Source organism: Paralichthys olivaceus, chromosome 23, assembly GCF_024713975.1.
Source record: "Paralichthys olivaceus isolate ysfri-2021 chromosome 23, ASM2471397v2, whole genome shotgun sequence".
Lineage (NCBI taxonomy): Eukaryota > Metazoa > Chordata > Actinopteri > Pleuronectiformes > Paralichthyidae > Paralichthys > Paralichthys olivaceus.
This window is the reverse complement of record NC_091115.1, coordinates 5,096,212-5,123,342: the sequence shown is the minus strand read 5'-3', so window position 1 is coordinate 5,123,342 and position 27,131 is coordinate 5,096,212. Positions and strand designations below refer to the sequence as shown.

Below are 27,131 nucleotides of genomic sequence, written 5' to 3'. Positions count from 1 at the left end.
GGATAAGTTTGTTCCCACATGCAGCTGAATGGGAAATTTAAACCCAAACCATGTTTTTCCCCCTTAACACAACTAAGTAGTTTTGCTGCGTAAATGGTAGAGAACCTTTCTCCAGTAATGTCTTCTGGCAGAAAGTCCCAAAGTCAAACATCTCCTTACCACGCTGCAGCTCGTCCAAGACAAGCAATTTAAAGGAGACATACTCTGCCCGTATTGAGATTCATAAATTTAAAATGTGTTATTACTTGGAAAGGTTTGTGTGCATCTACAGTTCAGGAAACTTTCCTCAGACTGTCCATTGCTGCAGCTCCCCTTTTCAGTCTCTGGCCACAAACAATCTCAACAGTTCAGCAATTTTCCAGCTAAACCCAGATTAAAGCCTAAATTAGTAACATACAGAGAACCAGCTCTTCTCTCCTGTAGCACTAATGAGTATGAATATCTTCACATCATTGGCTGTTTGCGGTTCTTCCCTTGTGATCAGTCTCCTGCTAATAATGCAACTCTTTTCTCGAGCATGTGCTGCAAATAGATTCGACTTTGTTATTTGTTTCCGGTGAGATCCCCCACACATCACCCTACACTTTCCCTGAAGCCATCTTATCTCGTCCTCCCGTAGCTCACAATTAAAAATGAAAGGTCACCTTAATTGCTGAGAATTAGAGGAGAACTCCATATGGTAATTCATCACCATCAGCAAGTCACGCGCTGTGTTGAGGAATTAATGAACGTATACGTGTACATGCAAATGTGGACAGGCATGTACTTTTACTCACATGCATTAGCATCGTTTTAAAGGAGAATGATTAAATCTGCCTCATTGTTTTCTGAAGGAGTGAATGAGGTTCCTACAGCGTGTTCTCTGTGGGGGGAATGATGAGCAGTGAGCGGAGGTTAATGCGTCTGCGACCCAGTGTGTTTATTAAAGGGTGAGACCCGACTGTGTTGTCCAGTCACTGGATGACATTTGTGTCAGCAAGACTTTTATATCCCAGATGCCTCGGGCACAAACACACCAAAACACGCAGCGCCCTGAACCTCCGCACTTGACCCTCTATAACAGAAACTGCTTCCTCTCTGATATCTACCCTGCAGCTCCATCAGCAGTTAGAGAAGAAAATCAGTGGAATCAGTGCAGGAGCATATTAAATTAGCACTGGGGCTCCTTCTGCAGCAGAGTTATAAGTAGTTTTTTTTTTTTAAATGAGAAACAACTTAAGTTGCTCAGAGCTGTGGAAGCAGATATTTCAACTGTCCCCTGGAGAGATGGTTCATTTTGAAAAGCAAGTTTTAATCACTTTTACTGTAAAAAAAAACAACAACAAAAAAACGGTGTCACAGTACAGAAAAGAATTGATCCATTCTCTCCCCCTTAACTATCTTGATTGATCCTAAACATCTGATAAAAAGCTGTGCCTTCGCCCAGGCCCAATTTATTGGCTTCTTTTCTAACCCTCATCACTTCCTTCCACCAAGTTTCGGGATAATCCAACCAGTAGTTTTTGAGTAATCCACAAACAGACCTCGAAACAAAACACCCTTGGAGAAGGAAAATGTCTTCTTACCTCTTCCCACTCAGCTGTGAAGGAAGGTGTTCTCTCCAGTCTCCCCCCAGGGCTGGCACCCTCCCCTGGGTTTGGACTTCCAGGCCCTTGACCCCGAGAACCAGACCCCCAACTGTGCTCCTCCTGGACATGATACAAATGAACCAGTTTTTATTAAACTACAAATGATTTCAACCTTTTTTAACCTTAAATATGTGGACTAAGCACTAAAAACTGCTGTGAGGAGAACAAAATGCAAGTCCGTTCACGGCTTATAAAAGTTTCAGTTATAATGAAGCTATTTTCATCAAACAGACTATGTATTTGTCTTGTGATTTATTTACTATGAATTAAAGGAGTCCTCTCATAAAATGTGCTGCACGGCAGGGAGCACTGTGGCCCAGATTCTTGAGTTATCTAATTGGTTGGACTGGTTTCTGTGCCTTTTCTAAAATCCCACTGCATGATACAGCAAGATGCAAACTACCTCCACGGCTGCATAATTCATACAACTGAATATTTACAATAAACGCGTTTGCTTCCATTGATCTCGGTGCAAACCTAAACTTTTTCAAAAAAAGAAACTTTTAACAACTTTTATTTCAAGAGGCGTTCATGTTATCTCTGAACTCTTATATAAATGCCTCAGAAGAACGAGAAGGACAGAGAAATAAGATGTTTAGGTTTAAACTTCCTAATGCAGCACAAATGCTGCTGTGCTGAAGTTTACATATATAAATGCCATTCAAAAGTTATTACTTTGCACAGTATGAGTCATTTTGGACCTAACATATTAAGGTAACATCTTACCTGTACGGGAGACACAGCTACCAGGTTAGAATCAGACTTGGAAAGAGACTTTGACAATTGCAGGTCCAACACACTCCGGGGCATGGACCTCATCCTCCCCAGGGTGAAAGCCCTCTCCTCAAAGCCAGCCCCAGATGAACCGTCCTTGGATTCACCCGAAGTCTGGATCCCCTTTAACTCTGGACCTTTCTGGTTTTGACCAGAGTAGTGGGAGGGTGGGCGGTCCAATGTAGACCACCCACGAGGCTGGCCAAGCTGCTCGCAGTTCTTGGGTCGGGTCTGATCCTGGTTGACCCTGGTGTGGAAGATAGTCCGGTACACCACCTGGGGTTTTTGCGGGTCGTTGGCTTTTGCGGATCCTCCTCCAATCACGAGGCTGAACTCTGGGGTTTGCAGCAAACTGCTCTGGACGTCTGTGGAGGCATATTTTCGAGGTTTGGGACTGTAGAGGTGGTAAGGTGTGTCAGGGGTCTCGCAGGCTGGAGAAGATCCATGAAGGAGGCCTGCAAACTCCTCTGGGATGTGGCTCTTCCTTCGGTCCTCCAACAGAGGATTTAATGTGGAGGAAGAGCAGAGAGGAGGAGGAGGAGGAGGGTCTCGTTGGTACGGCCCGTCGTCTGCAAGTAGGACACACAAAAACAGGGTGATTAGCATGAAATCATATAAATTTTGTGTGAACTGATCCAGTCAAAACAACGATACACACTAATGAACTTACGAGAAAACAAAAGGTATCAGAAATTCCCTCATTGCTCAAATAACACACAATAATATTCAACAAAATGTTAAGTACACAACAGAACAGAGAGGGGAAACACTGGAAAACAACCAAAGCTGCAGAAAGGAAGATAACAATACGCTAACGCATCTTCTGCTTCTCTGTGGAAAAACTGTTGGTTTCTCCGAGGAGTCATGAAAGAAACTCCTGACTTAGATTTTACACCTCTGCTCCCCCACTGTCTGGGTGCAAGAGAGTGCATGTGTCTGAACGTGTGTGTTTGCATGATCTCTCTGGGGCAGACGTTCTTACACCATTGACTGATTTTTTTTTTTTGGAGGGGTGCTTTCAGAGGCCGACTCACTGTCTGTGTGCAGCAGAGTGAAAGAAGCCACTGAAAGCTTTTGATTCTCTATATACAAGTGTAATGATAGATGAATGTGCACGAGTGTGTGAGTGTGTGTCTGCTCGACTACACACAGGTTTTCATATGCTTATATTCACATCTTCAAACAGCTTACAACTGAGGTCCCAACAACTGCCTTGCATGTTGAAAGGTTCTCCCTCATGATACAAGTTGCAGGAGAACAGGTCTATTATTTGATCTTCTTCTACTTTGATTATTTACTGCAATTCACCAGAGCGGTGTGAGTCTCCCTGTGGCAAAGGAGCAACGTCATGGCCCGGAGAAATGAAGGCTGCAAACTTTATATGGAGCCTGTGGGCTTTTTATGGGAATCTATATTCAAGAGCATGTTTTTTCAGTTTCACGGCACAACTTATTGAATTCACGTTCAGATTTTGTAGTGCGCTAACCCAAAACGCTGCGCTCACACTCTATTAACCCGAGGGCTTTTACAAATTAGAAGGGTGCATACCTCGGTCAATGCTATCTCACCATGTTAAAGAAAAAATTCTAACTCTGCCCATTTATTGGGATTCACTCCAAAACTTTATGACTTCGTCTTTGACCCACACCAGACTCCTCCAGCAAGTTTCAATAAAATGGGTTCGCTAGTTTTTGCGTAATTGTTGGTCACAAACACACAAACGGCAGTGAAATCATAACCTCCGGCGAAAGGTAAAAATATAAGCTAAATAAAATGGGTAATTTGGGTTTAACACATTTTAAATACTGTACAGGAATGAATGGAAGCACATTATGAATGGCAGTGTAAAAACTACATTCATACATTTCTAAAACCCAACGGCACGGCCACCATTCATTACAAGTGCACTGTGATCTGTGGGTAATTTGTTCTAACGTGCACAACTGCAGGTGGTGTCCTTTAGTGTCACGTTTGATCAGTTATCAGCAGGTGAAACATCCGTAAACATGACATCGCTTAAAGACACACACATCTGAGAGCTAAGAGTGTGTGTGTGTCCACAACCTTTTCCTCTGTTTCTTGTCAGTGTGTGTTAGGATTGTGTACGAGGCCATGTAAACAATTTCACCACTGATAAGCACCACAAAGACAGACACACACACACAAACACGCTCACACAGTCTTAGCGAGCGCTGTCCGCAGCACATCCAGCCACGTTTGCATACACGGCAGCAATAATTACATAACGCAGCCCAGCGACACAGAATAACCCCGACTCGAACAGACTTTCATTAGAAAACGTCTGAGAGTTTCTCAAGCTCGACTAACATGACGTTTGATTCTTTGGAGCCGAAGAATAAAAAGTGGAACAATTTTAACGTCAGTCTTTGAATGTAGAGTCGTTTCATCATCTGGAAGGTGAACGCTGCATTTTACTGCACTTTCACAGTGTTCTGTCTATGACATGCAGAGGTTAATGGTCTTCAGGTAATGAGGTTTAACAAGGTGACTCATCCTGAAGCGTTGCATAAAGTGTGAAATTGTCATAATTTTCCTACACAGGCTGAAAGACTGACTAATGACTAATCCTCAGGATTTTATTTCAGTGGCTCAAAGATCAGTTTGAATGCGAAATGTCTCGACCTGTTTGTCTGCATTGTCTTTAAGGTGATTGTTACAATCTGATCATAATCAATTTCCAGAGGACCGACCTTTGACAAAATGTCAGGCAATCAATATTTGTGAGTTATTACATTTTACTTGCACTGTAAATGATGTTGGACTAGTCTTTTCTTTTTGAACAGATTAATTACACAGGGAGCATTCGGATGATAATTAAACTAATGCTACGTTGTGTGGTTGGATTAACACAGAAGATCCTATATTTTCACTGCACCTTTACATAATTTAGTTATATTACACTTTAAATTTACCCATTGGGCCTCATGCAAATACATTTTCGTAATCTTAACTTAAATTCCGGTTTAATTTGTCCGTACGAACATGAGAAAATTGAGAACAAATATGTTCACGCTGACGGTTCCTCCATGACGCTCATTGTTGTTTTTGTTTGCTTCTCTCCATCCTGCTAAGAACCAATAGCAACAGGTGAGCCTGTTTGTCACTATGGCTACAGAGAGCCTCAGCATTAGCATCTCTCACAAACAGTGTTTTCGGGGCGGCCGAGGGTCTACGGCCTTCAGGAGAGCGAGGTAAAAGTGTCGGGCTGATAAACACAGCAATCAAATCAGCAAGTGTGTGTTTGTCTAGACAGAAGGAAAGAGGCGCTGCAGGGGAGAGATTCCTGCCAGGTACAGTGGAGAGGTAAAGGTTCCTATAGGAGAGGGTTGGAAGGGAAGTTGCAAACAAGAAACAACAAGGAAAAATCAATATATTTCAGGTAGAAAGAACGAATTACAACCTAATAGTTGCGGAGTTGATGAGAATATTGATGTTATGACAAGCGGCACTGAAATTAGCAGAGGGATAAACACAGCAGAGACGTCATTTGGCACAAATGAGGCTCGACCGTCTCTCGATTCGATTCTTCCCCTGAAAACAATCAATAATGTTCCTCTGTGTGTTGTTTTAACCTTCATTACTTATCCACTCCTGAGCTTCAAAATCACTCTGCAGCTTTGCCTCATTGACCGTCCCCTGTGTGTGTGTGTGTGTGTGTGTGTGTGTGTGTGTGTGTGTGTGTGTGTCTTACCTGCTAATCCAAGGTGGTATCACCTCACACTAGAGCACAAACATACTAACTGTACTGCACACACTAACTCACTCCCCACTGAGCTTCTACTGAAATTAATCAGATGGTGAATCAACTTCTGCATTATTTAACACACCTGCATTTCTGTTGCACAACACCCGCACAAGTTGTGACCCGCAGGAGAAGGATGTTTGCCTTGTATGTGTATGTATGTGAGTGCCGGTGCAACAATAAATATTTCCCACTATTACTCATGGATATAGAATTAACTCTTTGGCACCTTTGGTTGCCGTATTGCTATGGTTTACTTGTGGCCCACATCTTTCAAACAGTGTGAAACGCCCAAGTGCCATCATCTGGGCCAAAACCATTTTGCTATTTAGTTTGCTTAATTGTGTTGCTTATTAAAATTCCCCTGCATAAAGCTACTGCGTGATTTGGACACAGCTTTAGTCATTAACCAGCTCATACTGGCATGTAAAGTAAATATTCTTCCAAAAATGTTTCTCTCTTGGCAGCAACAACTTTACAGCAGTTAGATTTAAAAGTAGTCACCAGAAAATTCAAATTAAGATCATCATACAGTGACTCAATCCAGAATAAGATGACATGAGTGGAAGGAAAAGGATATATGAATAGTTTTCAGAAGGTGCCGAGGGAGACGCACCTGCAAAGAGAAAACTACATTTATCCTAGTAGGAGACAGGTGAATCCATTTTCCTTTCCTGTTGTAATTGCAGTAGATTTAAAGGCCTGTTTAACTGCTCTTTAATAAATGTTTGCTACACCACACCACCGGAGTCCTGCCCAGTCTGTGATGGAGAGGAAGAAAATATAAGAGGATTAGGGAGCAGGAGGGGGGGAGGAGGAATAATAACAGAAGAATAGGTGGAAAAGGACCTCAGGGAAGAGGTGGAAAAGGTGAAATGCTGAGCAGAAAGAGAGATATGGGGTGTGGGCAACAGAGGGAGGCAGGAAAAAACAAAAAAAGGTTGTGAATGAGGCAATCCGACTGAATGGCGTTTAAGTGGAAGCAAATGAGTTATGGAGAGGCAAACTGTGGCGGAGCGGCAAAACCCGAAAAAGCCGAGGAGGGGCTGACAAATGACGACGGGGCTGAGCTAAAGTGAGGGGGTGTGCGAGGAGCATATATCAGAGAGCCAGAGAGAGAGAAACAGAAAGTGAATGAGCACTTGCATACTGTGGCCAGAGAAAAAAGGGAGAGACAGAATGAAGGGTTGAATGACAAGAGGGAGGCAGGAGCTGGAGAAATGACGGGGCGGGGATACGGAGCTGGAGGTTAATATATCAAATCGGGAGGGAAGAGAAACGCTGGGATCTGTGTCATATAGCAAAGCAGATTTTGCAATAAAAGCTCCTTCATTATTGATTTTCACACCGACGGAAGATCATGAAATGTAAATTTAAATGAAGTTGATGGATATAAAGTGTATAACCGAATAAAAAACGTATTTATCTCAGTGAATATTAATCTTGACATATATAGTCACCTTTTTGAACCTGAAATATGTATGTTTCTGTTTATACAGAGAGACACACAAACAAATACAATACAAGCTCTCGTGCTCATACACTGGGATGTTTTTTCTGTGTGTGTGTATGTGTGTCAGCGTCAGGGGGTGGGAGATGATCCAAACATCAGATAGTGCCATGTTCATCGCCCCGTCTCTCGTGGCGTGGCGCTGACTGTTATTAAAAACTACAGAGTAATATCTGAGCTGTCAGTCATCCCCGAGATTAAAGACTGAGCCTTATATCCTAAGCGCCGCAGGTCTGGATAAATCATTATCAGCTCCCCCGAGCCGAGGGCCGCTAAGCTGATGCTCGGTCTGTGCTAGGCTACGCTAACGAACCCACATCAAGATAGTATTGTGGGGCTGCGGTGCGTCGCTGCATGGGACGGACGATGAAAGGGAATGATTTCAGGTCTGGATTTGACGATTTGACGAAGGGTTAATGGGTAAAATGAAATTGAGTGAGAGCTGCAGGGACGCTCCCTTGAAGTGCTGCTGGAAATGTCACAAGCGCCCGAAGCTAAAGACACTAAAGTGCTCTTGAGAAACACCAGGGAGAGAGAGAGTTTCATTTGCACCCGAGACGTGATGTGATGAGTCCCAGCACACGACAGCTTCCCACCCTGTTGTTCCCAAAGTGTTGACTTTGATTAAGTCAAAAAAAAAAGAAAAGAATGGCAGTTTGACTTGATTCAGAAAACTGACTCTGAGATGCCATTTTTGTTTTTTACTTTTATCTTTTATTGTCTTCTTATATTTTCAGCTCATCATGTTTAAGATTTACCTGGTGGGGAATATTGTTTTGTGACGGACTGTGCATGTTGAACCTCGTCCTCATGTCTGTGACCTGTCAGCTGTTTCACTACACACGCCCCCCCCCCGTGGGACGTAGAGAAAGAGCGATGAGACTCCGTGTGGAGAGAACTGCTTCATGTCTGATAGTCCCTACACATATAAACCCAGCCTGAAGGCAGAGAAGGGCCAGTCTGCAGATATTGAATTCACACTTTCATTCCTGATTCGAGTGTGCCGGGTATATTGCCACGGCAACTGGCTCGTCTTCTGCAGGAACCCATTATTCATGTCTCCTGAAGTTTGACAGCGATGACAGTCTCTCACTAGCGTCACTGAAATTTCATTTGCGTGCACGTGTCCACATGCGTGCATGTGTTTGTAGTGATATCTGAGCCCATACTCACATTATTGTCCCTGGTGTTTTTACAACCTGCTAACCAAGCAGGGGGGTCTGTCTGAGCAGGTGGGAATTCAGTGTTTGGCTCAAGGGCACTTAAAGCATCAAACCTGAGACCGTTCACTGAGGTTCGAGGTCTCAGCTTGTCACAATCATCAGTCCGTCACTGTGAGTTTAACATCACCAGTATAACACATTTATATAAATCTGCTCCACCACATTTATTGAGGTCAATTCTACACAAATCTGCTTTGTTTATCCGGCCTCTTTAGTCATTGTTAGTTATATAAGAGCATAAAAAAGGAAAAGCTCGAAGCAAAGTTTGCTCCTGGCTTCTTTCTGATTCTCTCTTCAAGCTTGACTGCTGCTTAATGTGATCAGCAGCAGTTTCTCTATGAATCTCAACCACTTTCTGCTACTTTCACTTGTATTAGTTTGAACAGAGCCTGGGTGTCTGTGTGTGCTGAGACCTTCGAAACATGACTTTGCCAGAGCGGTGGAGAGAACACTCTCGTCCCTGCCGGTGAAGCTAAATGCCATCAAACACACGGCGGCACTCGCAAATTACCTGAACCTGTCTTGTTAGCGCAACAGCCCGAGGTTAAATCTAAATGAAAAAGTCTGTGTGATCAAAACCATCACCCTCATAATGAAACTGTGCTGGTAACTAGGGCTTCAGCTCTGAGGGGGGGACAATTCAGAGAGGACACTTCCATAAAAGGACTTACGATGTCCGCAGGTGCAGGAATTAATCCACCCTGGATCAGAGTTTTTGGTTGTTTTATTTAGAATGTCTAAAGTCAGTATACCACATTTAGATTGTATATAAAGATGGACGACATGACTGCACCCCCAAAGTGAAGCCAAAGAGTCTTGATTGTCCCCCCTAGTGTCATAAACCCACCTCCTCTGTGTTAGTTTAAGGGACATGAAGCAAAGTAAAAACAGAGGAAGATAACGAGATCAAATGTTTTCCTTTTATATTGACAGCTGCGATTCTTGTATGAGCGAGTGGAACCATGTCGTCCATCTTTATTTATTTATGGCGCCACCTAAAGTTGCACCTTGAATTAAATCAGCACTTCTCCCTCAACAATACCTGAATATTATTAGATTCACAGAGATAAGATATATTGCAAGGCTTTCCACTTAATTGCACTTGGTTGTACAACATGTTATAACTAATAAACCTAAGTGTGTTTATACAGTACACAACCACACACACCAACATTGCAAACACAACAAATTGGCAAAATGTTTTCTCCCTTTCTCGTCCCCCCGCCTTTCAAATCTAACTTAAGCTTTCAACCTTGATTGATCGTCTGTAAATCCCCGAGTGAAGAAGCAGTGACAGGAAAGCTATAATTTCATCACATGACAGGTGAGTGTGTGTGTGTGTGTGTGTGTGTTATTTGATGTAAGAGGAGATGTGCACATGCTCATTTCTGTTCAATTATTATTATCACTGTTAATATCAGTGGCCATGATGTGATCGTGTCAAAGAAAGACAAAAGGAAGTTTGTGTGTGTGCACGAGTGTAGGAGTATCTGATTAATGCAGCCAACATAGGCGCTGCTGACTTTGAGGACGACTTAATGATCAAGCACAGGGCGCTGACAGACCCTTTGTGCTGAAGAGTGCGCTTGTAGTTTTGAGTTGATGTCAAGGTACAAGTGAAGTGTCTAATATTTGGGAACAAAGACCTGAGTTAAGCAGCGGAGGGCTAATGAATTTAACTATTTCAGGTAAACACACACAGTCTGAGCTGTGCAGCACTACAACACACAGAGAGAGCAGTTGATTGCTTTGCCATTTTTGGCTCATTAACTGCAGCTCATCGATCTCTGAGCCGCTCTGTGGTCGAATGCATTATGAAGGAAGTAAGAGTTTGTGTTCTGCAAGTTGATGTTTTTTTCACAGCTGAGACCTCAAGAACTCAAGAGAACTTATATATCTTATGGTAAATTAGAAGCAAGGGTCTAAAAATGTAATGTCAGAATGGCAAACACTCCATTTTTATATGTAGTAGTAGTGCAGAGCCTTTCCTGAACCTCCTGTTTGAGACTGACAGCTGGATTCAGTCCACAAAATCCTGAGGCCACCGCTCAACACGGAGCTGTTGTAAAATGTCAGGACTTCGGTGCATATCTGAATTTCAAATATTAAGTAATTCCATCTTTAATTCCCCAAATAAAGTAAAATAGTAAAGCAATTCCATCATACCAATACATACCAAAAAAAAAAACATGTCTCTGATGTAAATAGTGTTTGTATTATGTTTCTATAAAATCATTTGCACATTATGAGCAGTAACCTCTTGTGTTTGCATTATGTGATGCACGAGACACTGTGAAATGCAGATTTGTGTCTGTGTCTTTCTGAGTTGTCGCAGGGGGCACTGCATAATTCATGTAGGACCACTGCAGAACACTGCACTGCACTTGGCTCCCTGCACCGGGGGCACCGAGGGAATGTTTTCTCGAGCGATGTCCAACATTACGTAAACCGAGGCTCCGCAGGATCAACAGTATAACTGGTGATGGATCGGGTTTAAAAATAGTACCTTCTTTTTTACCCAGCTGCCCACGCGGGTGGCAGATACCTGCGTACTTCCCTGCAGGGCCGCATATTTATTGTGTAAAATGAGATGCTGGTGTGGAAGAACTGTTTAGGATTTTTAAGGAAGAGAAAGAGAGGAAATAAGAAGAGGAGAGACAGATGTGGAGAGGAGGAAAGGAAGGAAAGACCTTTTATGGTGAGCAGAGGGTAAAATAAAGTACTCATCACTTTCTTCTCATTTCAACCCCCAGAAATCTCACATTTCATTCTCTCCATTTCCTCCCGACCCCCAGAACGTCACACTGTCATTCACTCCCACTCTCTTTTTCACTGGCATCCTTTGAATTCTGTGACTCTTTGCTTTCTGTACCCACATACATACATATATATATATATATATATATATATACTTCCTCTGTCCCTCATTCTCGTTCTCTCTCTCTCCCGCTCTCTCTCCGTGTGTGTAAGCCACTTGTTACCATGGCAACCCCACAATGGGCCTTACAAAGCTAATAAGTAGAGAGAGCACGAGGGATGAACGGAGAAGCAGAGAGAGAGAAGGAGAGAGAAGGGGGGGAGGAAATAACTAAATGGAAATACATGTATAAATGGATGCCTATCTATTCCTGGTATTAGAGATTGAGGCAGGGAGAGCGAGGCACAGACATATGTAGAGAGAGAGGGGGAGAGAGAGAGGGAGAGAGACAGAGGTATAATTATTCAAATTCATTGTCAGATGTATCTATAAAATGCTGTGAGTGCTTTTTTAGTGTTTCTGTAAGTGAATATAAGGTATCATATGTGCTTTATAATTATGATAATGTGAAGGTACTTTTTCTAAATCCCGGCAAGAAAATGACCAAAAGTGAAGAAATTATAGTTTAAAAATTAAATAAAGATTATTTTGATTATTCAGAACTAAAAAGGAGATATTGAATGATTTCATGAGTTTGATTTTAGACTCCAAGCTTAAAGAATTGGGTTACTTACAAAATTCTAAATGTCACTGGATATTAGAACTAAAGCACGAATCCATCTTGTAATATAACTGAGTGCACAATCATCAGTGTACTGCAGGAACAGGTCGTCGAGTAACCTGAGGGTTCAATCCCCAGCTTTTCCACTCTGCATGCCAAAGTGTCCTTGGATAAGATACTGGACCCCTAATCACAACCCTAACCCTAACCCTCATTGCAACCCTAACCCATATTCACCATAGGGTGGATAACTTCGAGCTGCTTGTTCGAAACGTGCTGAAATTCGGTGTGGTTGCATGGCAGGCTACCCTTTATTAATCATGAAATGCCCAAGTCTCTATGACTCTATGAAAAAAAGTTATTCAAGAATATCTTGTACTTTTTTCTTTAGATTTGGTGGTTTCACCATTTCCGAAGGTCGTAGAAGCTCGGGGATGGTCCCAATGGATCGGGCATAGCCACATTAGTGGAGATGGAACCAACTTCCAAGTCTGTATGACCTTACGAAAGAAAGTTATCGAAGAATATCTTGATCTCCAATGGGTATTCATCCCTAACCCTAACCCTAATCACAACCCTAACCCTACCCCTTCCAAAGGTCGTAGAAGCTCAGGGGTGGTACCAATGGATCGGGCATAGCCACATTAGTGGAGATGGAACCAACTTCCAAGTCTCTATGACCTTCCGAAAGAAAGTTATCGAAGAATATCTTGATCTCCAATGGGTATTCATCCCTAACCCTAACCCTAACCCTAATCACAACCCTAACCCTAACCCTAGCCCTCATTGCAACCCTAACCCATATTCACCATAGGGTGAATAACTCCGCGCTGCTTGCTCGAAACGTGCTGAAATTCGGTGTGGTTGCATGGCAGGCTAACCTTTATTGATCCCGAAATGCCCAAGTCTCTATGAGTTTCGGAAAAAAAGTTATTCAAGAATATCTTGTACTTTTTTCTTTAGATTTGGTGGTTTCACCATTTCCGAAGGTCGTAGAAGCTCGGGGATGGTCCCAATGGATCGGGCATAGCCACATTAGTGGAGATGGAACCAACTTCCAAGTCTCTATGATCTTCAGAAAAAAAGTTATTGAAGAATATCTTGATCTCCAATGGGTTTTCATCCCTAACCCTAACCCTAATCACAACCCAAAAACCAAACACTAATCACAGCCCTAACCCTACCCCTTCCAAAGGTCGTAGAAGCTCGGGGGTGGTACCAATGGATCGGGCATAGCCACATTAGTGGAGATGGAACCAACTTCCAAGTCTCTATGACCTTCCGAAAGAAAGTTATCGAAGAATATCTTGATCTCCAATGGGTATTCATCCCTAACCCTAACCCTAACCCTAATCACAACCCTAACCCTAACCCTAACCCTAGCCCTCATTGCAACCCTAACCCATATTCACCATAGGGTGAATAACTCCGCGCTGCTTGCTCGAAACGTGCTGAAATTCGGTGTGGTTGCATGGCAGGCTACCCTTTATTAATCCCGAAATGCCCAAGTCTCTATGAGTTTCGCAAAAAAAGTTATTCAATAATATCTTGTACTATTTTCTTTAGATTTGGTGGTTTCACCATTTCGGAAGGTCGTAGAAGCTCGGGGATGGTCCCAATGGATCGGGCATAGCCACATTAGTGGAGATGGAACCAACTTCCAAGTCTCTATGATCTTCAGAAAAAAAGTTATTGAAGAATATCTTGATCTCCAATGGGTTTTCATCCCTAACCCTAACCCTAATCACAACCCAAAAACCAAACACTAATCACAGCCCTAACCCTACCCCTTCCAAAGGTCGTAGAAGCTCGGGGGTGGTACCAATGGATCGGGCATAGCCACATTAGTGGAGATGGAACCAACTTCCAAGTCTCTATGACCTTCCGAAAGAAAGTTATCGAAGAATATCTTGATCTCCAATGGGTATTCATCCCTAACCCTAACCCTAACCCTAATCACAACCCTAACCCTAACCCTAGCCCTCATTGCAACCCTAACCCATATTCACCATAGGGTGAATAACTCCGCGCTGCTTGCTCGAAACGTGCTGAAATTCGGTGTGGTTGCATGGCAGGCTAACCTTTATTAATCCCGAAATGCCCAAGTCTCTATGACTTTCGGAAAAAAAGTTATTCAAGAATATCTTGTACTTTTTTCTTTAGATTTGGTGGTTTCACCATTTCCGAAGGTCGTAGAAGCTCGGGGATGGTCCCAATGGATCGGGCATAGCCACATTAGTGGAGATGGAACCAACTTCCAAGTCTCTATGATCTTCAGAAAAAAAGTTATTGAAGAATATCTTGATCTCCAATGGGTTTTCATCCCTAACCCTAACCCTAATCACAACCCAAAAACCAAACACTAATCACAGCCCTAACCCTACCCCTTCCACAGGTCGTAGAAGCTCGGGGGTGGTACCAATGGATCGGGCACAGCCACATTAGTGGAGATGGAACCAACTTCCAAGTCTCTATGACCTTCCAAAAGAAAGTTATCGAAGAATATCTTGATCTCCAATGGGTATTCATCCCTAACCCTAACCCTAATCACAACCCTAACCCTAACCCTAACCCTAGCCCTCATTGCAACCCTAACCCATATTCACCATAGGGTGAATAACTCCGCGCTGCTTGCTCGAAACGTGCTGAAATTCGGTGTGGTTGCATGGCAGGCTAACCTTTATTGATCCCGAAATGCCCAAGTCTCTATGAGTTTCGGAAAAAAAGTTATTCAAGAATATCTTGTACTTTTTTCTTTAGATTTGGTGGTTTCACCATTTCCGAAGGTCGTAGAAGCTCGGGGATGGTCCCAATGGATCGGGCATAGCCACATTAGTGGAGATGGAACCAACTTCCAAGTCTCTATGATCTTCAGAAAAAAAGTTATTGAAGAATATCTTGATCTCCAATGGGTTTTCATCCCTAACCCTAACCCTAATCACAACCCAAAAACCAAACACTAATCACAGCCCTAACCCTACCCCTTCCAAAGGTCGTAGAAGCTCGGGGGTGGTACCAATGGCTCGGGCATAGCCACATTAGTGGAGATGGAACCAACTTCCAAGTCTCTATGACCTTCCGAAAGAAAGTTATCGAAGAATATCTTGATCTCCAATGGGTATTCATCCCTAACCCTAACCCTAATCACAACCCTAACCCTAACCCTAGCCCTCATTGCAACCCTAACCCATATTCACCATAGGGTGAATAACTCCGCGCTGCTTGCTCGAAACGTGCTGAAATTCGGTGTGGTTGCATGGCAGGCTAACCTTTATTAATCCCGAAATGCCCAAGTCTCTATGAGTTTCGGAAAAAAAGTTATTCAAGAATATCTTGTACTTTTTTCTTTAGATTTGGTGGTTTCACCATTTCCGAAGGTCGTAGAAGCTCGGGGATGGTCCCAATGGATCGGGCATAGCCACATTAGTGGAGATGGAACCAACTTCCAAGTCTCTATGATCTTCAGAAAAAAAGTTATTGAAGAATATCTTGATCTCCAATGGGTTTTCATCCCTAACCCTAACCCTAATCACAACCCAAAAACCAAACACTAATCACAGCCCTAACCCTACCCCTTCCAAAGGTCGTAGAAGCTCGGGGGTGGTACCAATGGATCGGGCATAGCCACATTAGTGGAGATGGAACCAACTTCCAAGTCTCTATGACCTTCCGAAAGAAAGTTATCGAAGAATATCTTGATCTCCAATGGGTATTCATCCCTAACCCTAACCCTAACCCTAATCACAACCCTAGCCCTCATTGCAACCCTAACCCATATTCACCATAGGGTGAATAACTCCGCGCTGCTTGCTCGAAACGTGCTCAAATTCGGTGTGGTTGCATGGCAGGCTACCCTTTATTAATCCCGAAATGCCCACGTCTCTATGAGTTTCGGAAAAAAAGTTATTCAAGAATATCTTGTACTTTTTTCTTTAGATTTGGTGGTTTCACCATTTCCGAAGGTCGTAGAAGCTCGGGGATGGTCCCAATGGATCGGGCATAGCCACATTAGTGGAGATGGAACCAACTTCCAAGTCTCTATGATCTTCAGAAAAAAAGTTATTGAAGAATATCTTGATCTCCAATGGGTATTCATCCCTAACCCTAACCCTAATCACAACCCTAACCCTAACCCTCATTGCAACCCTAACCCATATTCACCATAGGGTGAATAACTCCGCGCTGCTTGCTCGAAACGTGCTGAAATTCGGTGTGGTTGCATGGCAGGCTACCCTTTATTAATCCCGAAATGCCCAAGTCTCTATGACTTTCGGAAAAAAAGTTATTCAAGAATATCTTGTACTTTTTTCTTTAGATTTGGTGGTTTCACCATTTCCGAAGGTCGTAGAAGCTCGGGGATGGTCCCAATGGATTGGGCATAGCCACATTAGTGGAGATGGAACCAACTTCCAAGTCTCTATGATCTTCAGAAAAAAAGTAATTGAAGAATATCTTGATCTCCAATGGGTTTTCATCCCTAACCCTAACCCTAATCACAACCCTAACCCTAACCCTAACCCTAGCCCTCATTGCAACCCTAACCCATATTCACCATAGGGTGAATAACTCCGCGCTGCTTGCTCGAAACGTGCTGAAATTCGGTGTGGTTGCATGGCAGGCTAACCTTTATTGATCCCGAAATGCCCAAGTCTCTATGAGTTTCGGAAAAAAAGTTATTCAAGAATATCTTGTACTTTTTTCTTTAGATTTGGTGGTTTCACCATTTCCGAAGGTCGTAGAAGCTCGGGGATGGTCCCAATGGATCGGGCATAGCCACATTAGTGGAGATGGAACCAACTTCCAAGTCTCTATGATCTTCAGAAAAAAAGTTATTGAAGAATATCTTGATCTCCAATGGGTTTTCATCCCTAACCCTAACCCTAATCACAACCCAAAAACCAAACACTAATCACAGCCCTAACCCTACCCCTTCCAAAGGTCGTAGAAGCTCGGGGGTGGTACCAATGGATCGGGCATAGCCACATTAGTGGAGATGGAACCAACTTCCAAGTCTCTATGACCTTCCGAAAGAAAGTTATCGAAGAATATCTTGATCTCCAATGGGTATTCATCCCTAACCCTAACCCTAACCCTAATCACAACCCTAGCCCTCATTGCAACCCTAACCCATATTCACCATAGGGTGAATAACTCCGCGCTGCTTGCTCGAAACGTGCTCAAATTCGGTGTGGTTGCATGGCAGGCTACCCTTTATTAATCCCGAAATGCCCACGTCTCTATGAGTTTCGGAAAAAAAGTTATTCAAGAATATCTTGTACTTTTTTCTTTAGATTTGGTGGTTTCACCATTTCCGAAGGTCGTAGAAGCTCGGGGATGGTCCCAATGGATCGGGCATAGCCACATTAGTGGAGATGGAACCAACTTCCAAGTCTCTATGATCTTCAGAAAAAAAGTTATTGAAGAATATCTTGATCTCCAATGGGTATTCATCCCTAACCCTAATCACAACCCTAACCCTAACCCTCATTGCAACCCTAACCCATATTCACCATAGGGTGAATAACTCCGCGCTGCTTGCTCGAAACGTGCTGAAATTCGGTGTGGTTGCATGGCAGGCTACCCTTTATTAATCCCGAAATGCCCAAGTCTCTATGACTTTCGGAAAAAAAGTTATTCAAGAATATCTTGTACTTTTTTCTTTAGATTTGGTGGTTTCACCATTTCCGAAGGTCGTAGAAGCTCGGGGATGGTCCCAATGGATTGGGCATAGCCACATTAGTGGAGATGGAACCAACTTCCAAGTCTCTATGATCTTCAGAAAAAAAGTAATTGAAGAATATCTTGATCTCCAATGGGTTTTCATCCCTAACCCTAACCCTAATCACAACCCTAACCCTAACCCTAACCCTAGCCCTCATTGCAACCCTAACCCATATTCACCATAGGGTGAATAACTCCGCGCTGCTTGCTCGAAACGTGCTGAAATTCGGTGTGGTTGCATGGCAGGCTAACCTTTATTGATCCCGAAATGCCCAAGTCTCTATGAGTTTCGGAAAAAAAGTTATTCAAGAATATCTTGTACTTTTTTCTTTAGATTTGGTGGTTTCACCATTTCCGAAGGTCGTAGAAGCTCGGGGATGGTCCCAATGGATCGGGCATAGCCACATTAGTGGAGATGGAACCAACTTCCAAGTCTCTATGATCTTCAGAAAAAAAGTTATTGAAGAATATCTTGATCTCCAATGGGTATTCATCCCTAACCCTAATCACAACCCTAACCCTAACCCTCATTGCAACCCTAACCCATATTCACCATAGGGTGAATAACTCCGCGCTGCTTGCTCGAAACGTGCTGAAATTCGGTGTGGTTGCATGGCAGGCTACCCTTTATTAATCCCGAAATGCCCAAGTCTCTATGACTTTCGGAAAAAAAGTTATTCAAGAATATCTTGTACTTTTTTCTTTAGATTTGGTGGTTTCACCATTTCCGAAGGTCGTAGAAGCTCGGGGATGGTCCCAATGGATTGGGCATAGCCACATTAGTGGAGATGGAACCAACTTCCAAGTCTCTATGATCTTCAGAAAAAAAGTAATTGAAGAATATCTTGATCTCCAATGGGTTTTCATCCCTAACCCTAACCCTAATCACAACCCTAACCCTAACCCTAACCCTAGCCCTCATTGCAACCCTAACCCATATTCACCATAGGGTGAATAACTCCGCGCTGCTTGCTCGAAACGTGCTGAAATTCGGTGTGGTTGCATGGCAGGCTAACCTTTATTGATCCCGAAATGCCCAAGTCTCTATGAGTTTCGGAAAAAAAGTTATTCAAGAATATCTTGTACTTTTTTCTTTAGATTTGGTGGTTTCACCATTTCCGAAGGTCGTAGAAGCTCGGGGATGGTCCCAATGGATCGGGCATAGCCACATTAGTGGAGATGGAACCAACTTCCAAGTCTCTATGATCTTCAGAAAAAAAGTTATTGAAGAATATCTTGATCTCCAATGGGTTTTCATCCCTAACCCTAACCCTAATCACAACCCAAAAACCAAACACTAATCACAGCCCTAACCCTACCCCTTCCAAAGGTCGTAGAAGCTCGGGGGTGGTACCAATGGATCGGGCATAGCCACATTAGTGGAGATGGAACCAACTTCCAAGTCTCTATGACCTTCCGAAAGAAAGTTATCGAAGAATATCTTGATCTCCAATGGGTATTCATCCCTAACCCTAACCCTAACCCTAATCACAACCCTAACCCTAACCCTAACCCTAGCCCTCATTGCAACCCTAACCCATATTCACCATAGGGTGAATAACTCCGCGCTGCTTGCTCGAAACGTGCTGAAATTCGGTGTGGTTGCATGGCAGGCTACCCTTTATTAATCCCGAAATGCCCAAGTCTCTATGAGTTTCGCAAAAAAAGTTATTCAATAATATCTTGTACTATTTTCTTTAGATTTGGTGGTTTCACCATTTCGGAAGGTCGTAGAAGCTCGGGGATGGTCCCAATGGATCGGGCATAGCCACATTAGTGGAGATGGAACCAACTTCCAAGTCTCTATGATCTTCAGAAAAAAAGTTATTGAAGAATATCTTGATCTCCAATGGGTTTTCATCCCTAACCCTAACCCTAATCACAACCCAAAAACCAAACACTAATCACAGCCCTAACCCTACCCCTTCCAAAGGTCGTAGAAGCTCGGGGGTGGTACCAATGGATCGGGCATAGCCACATTAGTGGAGATGGAACCAACTTCCAAGTCTCTATGACCTTCCGAAAGAAAGTTATCGAAGAATATCTTGATCTCCAATGGGTATTCATCCCTAACCCTAACCCTAACCCTAATCACAACCCTAACCCTAACCCTAGCCCTCATTGCAACCCTAACCCATATTCACCATAGGGTGAATAACTCCGCGCTGCTTGCTCGAAACGTGCTGAAATTCGGTGTGGTTGCATGGCAGGCTAACCTTTATTAATCCCGAAATGCCCAAGTCTCTATGACTTTCGGAAAAAAAGTTATTCAAGAATATCTTGTACTTTTTTCTTTAGATTTGGTGGTTTCACCATTTCCGAAGGTCGTAGAAGCTCGGGGATGGTCCCAATGGATCGGGCATAGCCACATTAGTGGAGATGGAACCAACTTCCAAGTCTCTATGATCTTCAGAAAAAAAGTTATTGAAGAATATCTTGATCTCCAATGGGTTTTCATCCCTAACCCTAACCCTAATCACAACCCAAAAACCAAACACTAATCACAGCCCTAACCCTACCCCTTCCACAGGTCGTAGAAGCTCGGGGGTGGTACCAATGGATCGGGCACAGCCACATTAGTGGAGATGGAACCAACTTCCAAGTCTCTATGACCTTCCAAAAGAAAGTTATCGAAGAATATCTTGATCTCCAATGGGTATTCATCCCTAACCCTAACCCTAATCACAACCCTAACCCTAACCCTAACCCTAGCCCTCATTGCAACCCTAACCCATATTCACCATAGGGTGAATAACTCCGCGCTGCTTGCTCGAAACGTGCTGAAATTCGGTGTGGTTGCATGGCAGGCTAACCTTTATTGATCCCGAAATGCCCAAGTCTCTATGAGTTTCGGAAAAAAAGTTATTCAAGAATATCTTGTACTTTTTTCTTTAGATTTGGTGGTTTCACCATTTCCGAAGGTCGTAGAAGCTCGGGGATGGTCCCAATGGATCGGGCATAGCCACATTAGTGGAGATGGAACCAACTTCCAAGTCTCTATGATCTTCAGAAAAAAAGTTATTGAAGAATATCTTGATCTCCAATGGGTTTTCATCCCTAACCCTAACCCTAATCACAACCCAAAAACCAAACACTAATCACAGCCCTAACCCTACCCCTTCCAAAGGTCGTAGAAGCTCGGGGGTGGTACCAATGGCTCGGGCATAGCCACATTAGTGGAGATGGAACCAACTTCCAAGTCTCTATGACCTTCCGAAAGAAAGTTATCGAAGAATATCTTGATCTCCAATGGGTATTCATCCCTAACCCTAACCCTAATCACAACCCTAACCCTAACCCTAGCCCTCATTGCAACCCTAACCCATATTCACCATAGGGTGAATAACTCCGCGCTGCTTGCTCGAAACGTGCTGAAATTCGGTGTGGTTGCATGGCAGGCTAACCTTTATTAATCCCGAAATGCCCAAGTCTCTATGAGTTTCGGAAAAAAAGTTATTCAAGAATATCTTGTACTTTTTTCTTTAGATTTGGTGGTTTCACCATTTCCGAAGGTCGTAGAAGCTCGGGGATGGTCCCAATGGATCGGGCATAGCCACATTAGTGGAGATGGAACCAACTTCCAAGTCTCTATGATCTTCAGAAAAAAAGTTATTGAAGAATATCTTGATCTCCAATGGGTTTTCATCCCTAACCCTAACCCTAATCACAACCCAAAAACCAAACACTAATCACAGCCCTAACCCTACCCCTTCCAAAGGTCGTAGAAGCTCGGGGGTGGTACCAATGGATCGGGCATAGCCACATTAGTGGAGATGGAACCAACTTCCAAGTCTCTATGACCTTCCGAAAGAAAGTTATCGAAGAATATCTTGATCTCCAATGGGTATTCATCCCTAACCCTAACCCTAACCCTAATCACAACCCTAGCCCTCATTGCAACCCTAACCCATATTCACCATAGGGTGAATAACTCCGCGCTGCTTGCTCGAAACGTGCTCAAATTCGGTGTGGTTGCATGGCAGGCTACCCTTTATTAATCCCGAAATGCCCACGTCTCTATGAGTTTCGGAAAAAAAGTTATTCAAGAATATCTTGTACTTTTTTCTTTAGATTTGGTGGTTTCACCATTTCCGAAGGTCGTAGAAGCTCGGGGATGGTCCCAATGGATCGGGCATAGCCACATTAGTGGAGATGGAACCAACTTCCAAGTCTCTATGATCTTCAGAAAAAAAGTTATTGAAGAATATCTTGATCTCCAATGGGTATTCATCCCTAACCCTAACCCTAATCACAACCCTAACCCTAACCCTCATTGCAACCCTAACCCATATTCACCATAGGGTGAATAACTCCGCGCTGCTTGCTCGAAACGTGCTGAAATTCGGTGTGGTTGCATGGCAGGCTACCCTTTATTAATCCCGAAATGCCCAAGTCTCTATGACTTTCGGAAAAAAAGTTATTCAAGAATATCTTGTACTTTTTTCTTTAGATTTGGTGGTTTCACCATTTCCGAAGGTCGTAGAAGCTCGGGGATGGTCCCAATGGATTGGGCATAGCCATATTAGTGGAGATGGAACCAACTTCCAAGTCTCTATGATCTTCAGAAAAAAAGTAATTGAAGAATATCTTGATCTCCAATGGGTTTTCATCCCTAACCCTAACCCTAATCACAACCCTAACCCTAACCCTAACCCTAGCCCTCATTGCAACCCTAACCCATATTCACCATAGGGTGAATAACTCCGCGCTGCTTGCTCGAAACGTGCTGAAATTCGGTGTGGTTGCATGGCAGGCTAACCTTTATTGATCCCGAAATGCCCAAGTCTCTATGAGTTTCGGAAAAAAAGTTATTCAAGAATATCTTGTACTTTTTTCTTTAGATTTGGTGGTTTCACCATTTCCGAAGGTCGTAGAAGCTCGGGGATGGTCCCAATGGATCGGGCATAGCCACATTAGTGGAGATGGAACCAACTTCCAAGTCTCTATGATCTTCAGAAAAAAAGTTATTGAAGAATATCTTGATCTCCAATGGGTTTTCATCCCTAACCCTAACCCTAATCACAACCCAAAAACCAAACACTAATCACAGCCCTAACCCTACCCCTTCCAAAGGTCGTAGAAGCTCGGGGGTGGTACCAATGGATCGGGCATAGCCACATTAGTGGAGATGGAACCAACTTCCAAGTCTCTATGACCTTCCGAAAGAAAGTTATCGAAGAATATCTTGATCTCCAATGGGTATTCATCCCTAACCCTAACCCTAACCCTAATCACAACCCTAGCCCTCATTGCAACCCTAACCCATATTCACCATAGGGTGAATAACTCCGCGCTGCTTGCTCGAAACGTGCTCAAATTCGGTGTGGTTGCATGGCAGGCTACCCTTTATTAATCCCGAAATGCCCACGTCTCTATGAGTTTCGGAAAAAAAGTTATTCAAGAATATCTTGTACTTTTTTCTTTAGATTTGGTGGTTTCACCATTTCCGAAGGTCGTAGAAGCTCGGGGATGGTCCCAATGGATCGGGCATAGCCACATTAGTGGAGATGGAACCAACTTCCAAGTCTCTATGATCTTCAGAAAAAAAGTTATTGAAGAATATCTTGATCTCCAATGGGTATTCATCCCTAACCCTAACCCTAATCACAACCCTAACCCTAACCCTCATTGCAACCCTAACCCATATTCACCATAGGGTGAATAACTCCGTGCTGCTTGCTCGAAACGTGCTGAAATTCGGTGTGGTTGCATGGCAGGCTACCCTTTATTAATCCCGAAATGTCCAAGTCTCTATGACTTTCGGAAAAAAAGTTATTCAAGAATATCTTGTACTTTTTTCTTTAGATTTGGTGGTTTCACCATTTCCGAAGGTCGTAGAAGCTCGGGGATGGTCCCAATGGATTGGGCATAGCCACATTAGTGGAGATGGAACCAACTTCCAAGTCTCTATGATCTTCAGAAAAAAAGTAATTGAAGAATATCTTGATCTCCAATGGGTTTTCATCCCTAACCCTAACCCTAATCACAACCCTAACCCTAACCCTAACCCTAGCCCTCATTGCAACCCTAACCCATATTCACCATAGGGTGAATAACTCCGCGCTGCTTGCTCGAAACGTGCTGAAATTCGGTGTGGTTGCATGGCAGGCTAACCTTTATTGATCCCGAAATGCCCAAGTCTCTATGAGTTTCGGAAAAAAAGTTATTCAAGAATATCTTGTACTTTTTTCTTTAGATTTGGTGGTTTCACCATTTCCGAAGGTCGTAGAAGCTCGGGGATGGTCCCAATGGATCGGGCATAGCCACATTAGTGGAGATGGAACCAACTTCCAAGTCTCTATGATCTTCAGAAAAAAAGTTATTGAAGAATATCTTGATCTCCAATGGGTTTTCATCCCTAACCCTAACCCTAATCACAACCCAAAAACCAAACACTAATCACAGCCCTAACCCTACCCCTTCCAAAGGTCGTAGAAGCTCGGGGGTGGTACCAATGGATCGGGCATAGCCACATTAGTGGAGATGGAACCAACTTCCAAGTCTCTATGACCTTCCGAAAGAAAGTTATCGAAGAATATCTTGATCTCCAATGGGTATTCATCCCTAACCCTAACCCTAACCCTAATCACAACCCTAACCCTAACCCTAACCCTAGCCCTCATTGCAACCCTAACCCATATTCACCATAGGGTGAATAACTCCGCGCTGCTTGCTCGAAACGTGCTGAAATTCGGTGTGGTTGCATGGCAGGCTACCCTTTATTAATCCCGAAATGCCCAAGTCTCTATGAGTTTCGCAAAAAAAGTTATTCAATAATATCTTGTACTATTTTCTTTAGATTTGGTGGTTTCACCATTTCGGAAGGTCGTAGAAGCTCGGGGATGGTCCCAATGGATCGGGCATAGCCACATTAGTGGAGATGGAACCAACTTCCAAGTCTCTATGATCTTCAGAAAAAAAGTTATTGAAGAATATCTTGATCTCCAATGGGTTTTCATCCCTAACCCTAACCCTAATCACAACCCAAAAACCAAACACTAATCACAGCCCTAACCCTACCCCTTCCAAAGGTCGTAGAAGCTCGGGGGTGGTACCAATGGATCGGGCATAGCCACATTAGTGGAGATGGAACCAACTTCCAAGTCTCTATGACCTTCCGAAAGAAAGTTATCGAAGAATATCTTGATCTCCAATGGGTATTCATCCCTAACCCTAACCCTAACCCTAATCACAACCCTAACCCTAACCCTAGCCCTCATTGCAACCCTAACCCATATTCACCATAGGGTGAATAACTCCGCGCTGCTTGCTCGAAACGTGCTGAAATTCGGTGTGGTTGCATGGCAGGCTAACCTTTATTAATCCCGAAATGCCCAAGTCTCTATGACTTTCGGAAAAAAAGTTATTCAAGAATATCTTGTACTTTTTTCTTTAGATTTGGTGGTTTCACCATTTCCGAAGGTCGTAGAAGCTCGGGGATGGTCCCAATGGATCGGGCATAGCCACATTAGTGGAGATGGAACCAACTTCCAAGTCTCTATGATCTTCAGAAAAAAAGTTATTGAAGAATATCTTGATCTCCAATGGGTTTTCATCCCTAACCCTAACCCTAATCACAACCCAAAAACCAAACACTAATCACAGCCCTAACCCTACCCCTTCCACAGGTCGTAGAAGCTCGGGGGTGGTACCAATGGATCGGGCACAGCCACATTAGTGGAGATGGAACCAACTTCCAAGTCTCTATGACCTTCCAAAAGAAAGTTATCGAAGAATATCTTGATCTCCAATGGGTATTCATCCCTAACCCTAACCCTAATCACAACCCTAACCCTAACCCTAACCCTAGCCCTCATTGCAACCCTAACCCATATTCACCATAGGGTGAATAACTCCGCGCTGCTTGCTCGAAACGTGCTGAAATTCGGTGTGGTTGCATGGCAGGCTAACCTTTATTGATCCCGAAATGCCCAAGTCTCTATGAGTTTCGGAAAAAAAGTTATTCAAGAATATCTTGTACTTTTTTCTTTAGATTTGGTGGTTTCACCATTTCCGAAGGTCGTAGAAGCTCGGGGATGGTCCCAATGGATCGGGCATAGCCACATTAGTGGAGATGGAACCAACTTCCAAGTCTCTATGATCTTCAGAAAAAAAGTTATTGAAGAATATCTTGATCTCCAATGGGTTTTCATCCCTAACCCTAACCCTAATCACAACCCAAAAACCAAACACTAATCACAGCCCTAACCCTACCCCTTCCAAAGGTCGTAGAAGCTCGGGGGTGGTACCAATGGCTCGGGCATAGCCACATTAGTGGAGATGGAACCAACTTCCAAGTCTCTATGACCTTCCGAAAGAAAGTTATCGAAGAATATCTTGATCTCCAATGGGTATTCATCCCTAACCCTAACCCTAATCACAACCCTAACCCTAACCCTAGCCCTCATTGCAACCCTAACCCATATTCACCATAGGGTGAATAACTCCGCGCTGCTTGCTCGAAACGTGCTGAAATTCGGTGTGGTTGCATGGCAGGCTAACCTTTATTAATCCCGAAATGCCCAAGTCTCTATGAGTTTCGGAAAAAAAGTTATTCAAGAATATCTTGTACTTTTTTCTTTAGATTTGGTGGTTTCACCATTTCCGAAGGTCGTAGAAGCTCGGGGATGGTCCCAATGGATCGGGCATAGCCACATTAGTGGAGATGGAACCAACTTCCAAGTCTCTATGATCTTCAGAAAAAAAGTTATTGAAGAATATCTTGATCTCCAATGGGTTTTCATCCCTAACCCTAACCCTAATCACAACCCAAAAACCAAACACTAATCACAGCCCTAACCCTACCCCTTCCAAAGGTCGTAGAAGCTCGGGGGTGGTACCAATGGATCGGGCATAGCCACATTAGTGGAGATGGAACCAACTTCCAAGTCTCTATGACCTTCCGAAAGAAAGTTATCGAAGAATATCTTGATCTCCAATGGGTATTCATCCCTAACCCTAACCCTAACCCTAATCACAACCCTAGCCCTCATTGCAACCCTAACCCATATTCACCATAGGGTGAATAACTCC

General features: G+C 43.3%; 1 protein-coding gene across 7 annotated transcripts in view; it reads right to left on the bottom strand.

The window, feature by feature from the left end:
- anks1b (ankyrin repeat and sterile alpha motif domain containing 1B) overlaps positions 1-27,131 on the bottom strand; it is a 253,213-nt gene that overhangs the window by 46,033 nt on the left and 180,049 nt on the right. For all 7 annotated transcript variants that reach the window (XM_069519469.1, XM_069519470.1, XM_069519474.1 and 4 more), the window contains 2 exons: positions 2,355-2,971; positions 1,566-1,688 (listed from right to left, as the gene is read on the bottom strand). In XM_069519469.1, the coding sequence (XP_069375570.1) occupies positions 1,566-1,688; positions 2,355-2,971 (740 nt within the window). The remainder of the gene's footprint in view (positions 1-1,565; positions 1,689-2,354; positions 2,972-27,131) is intronic.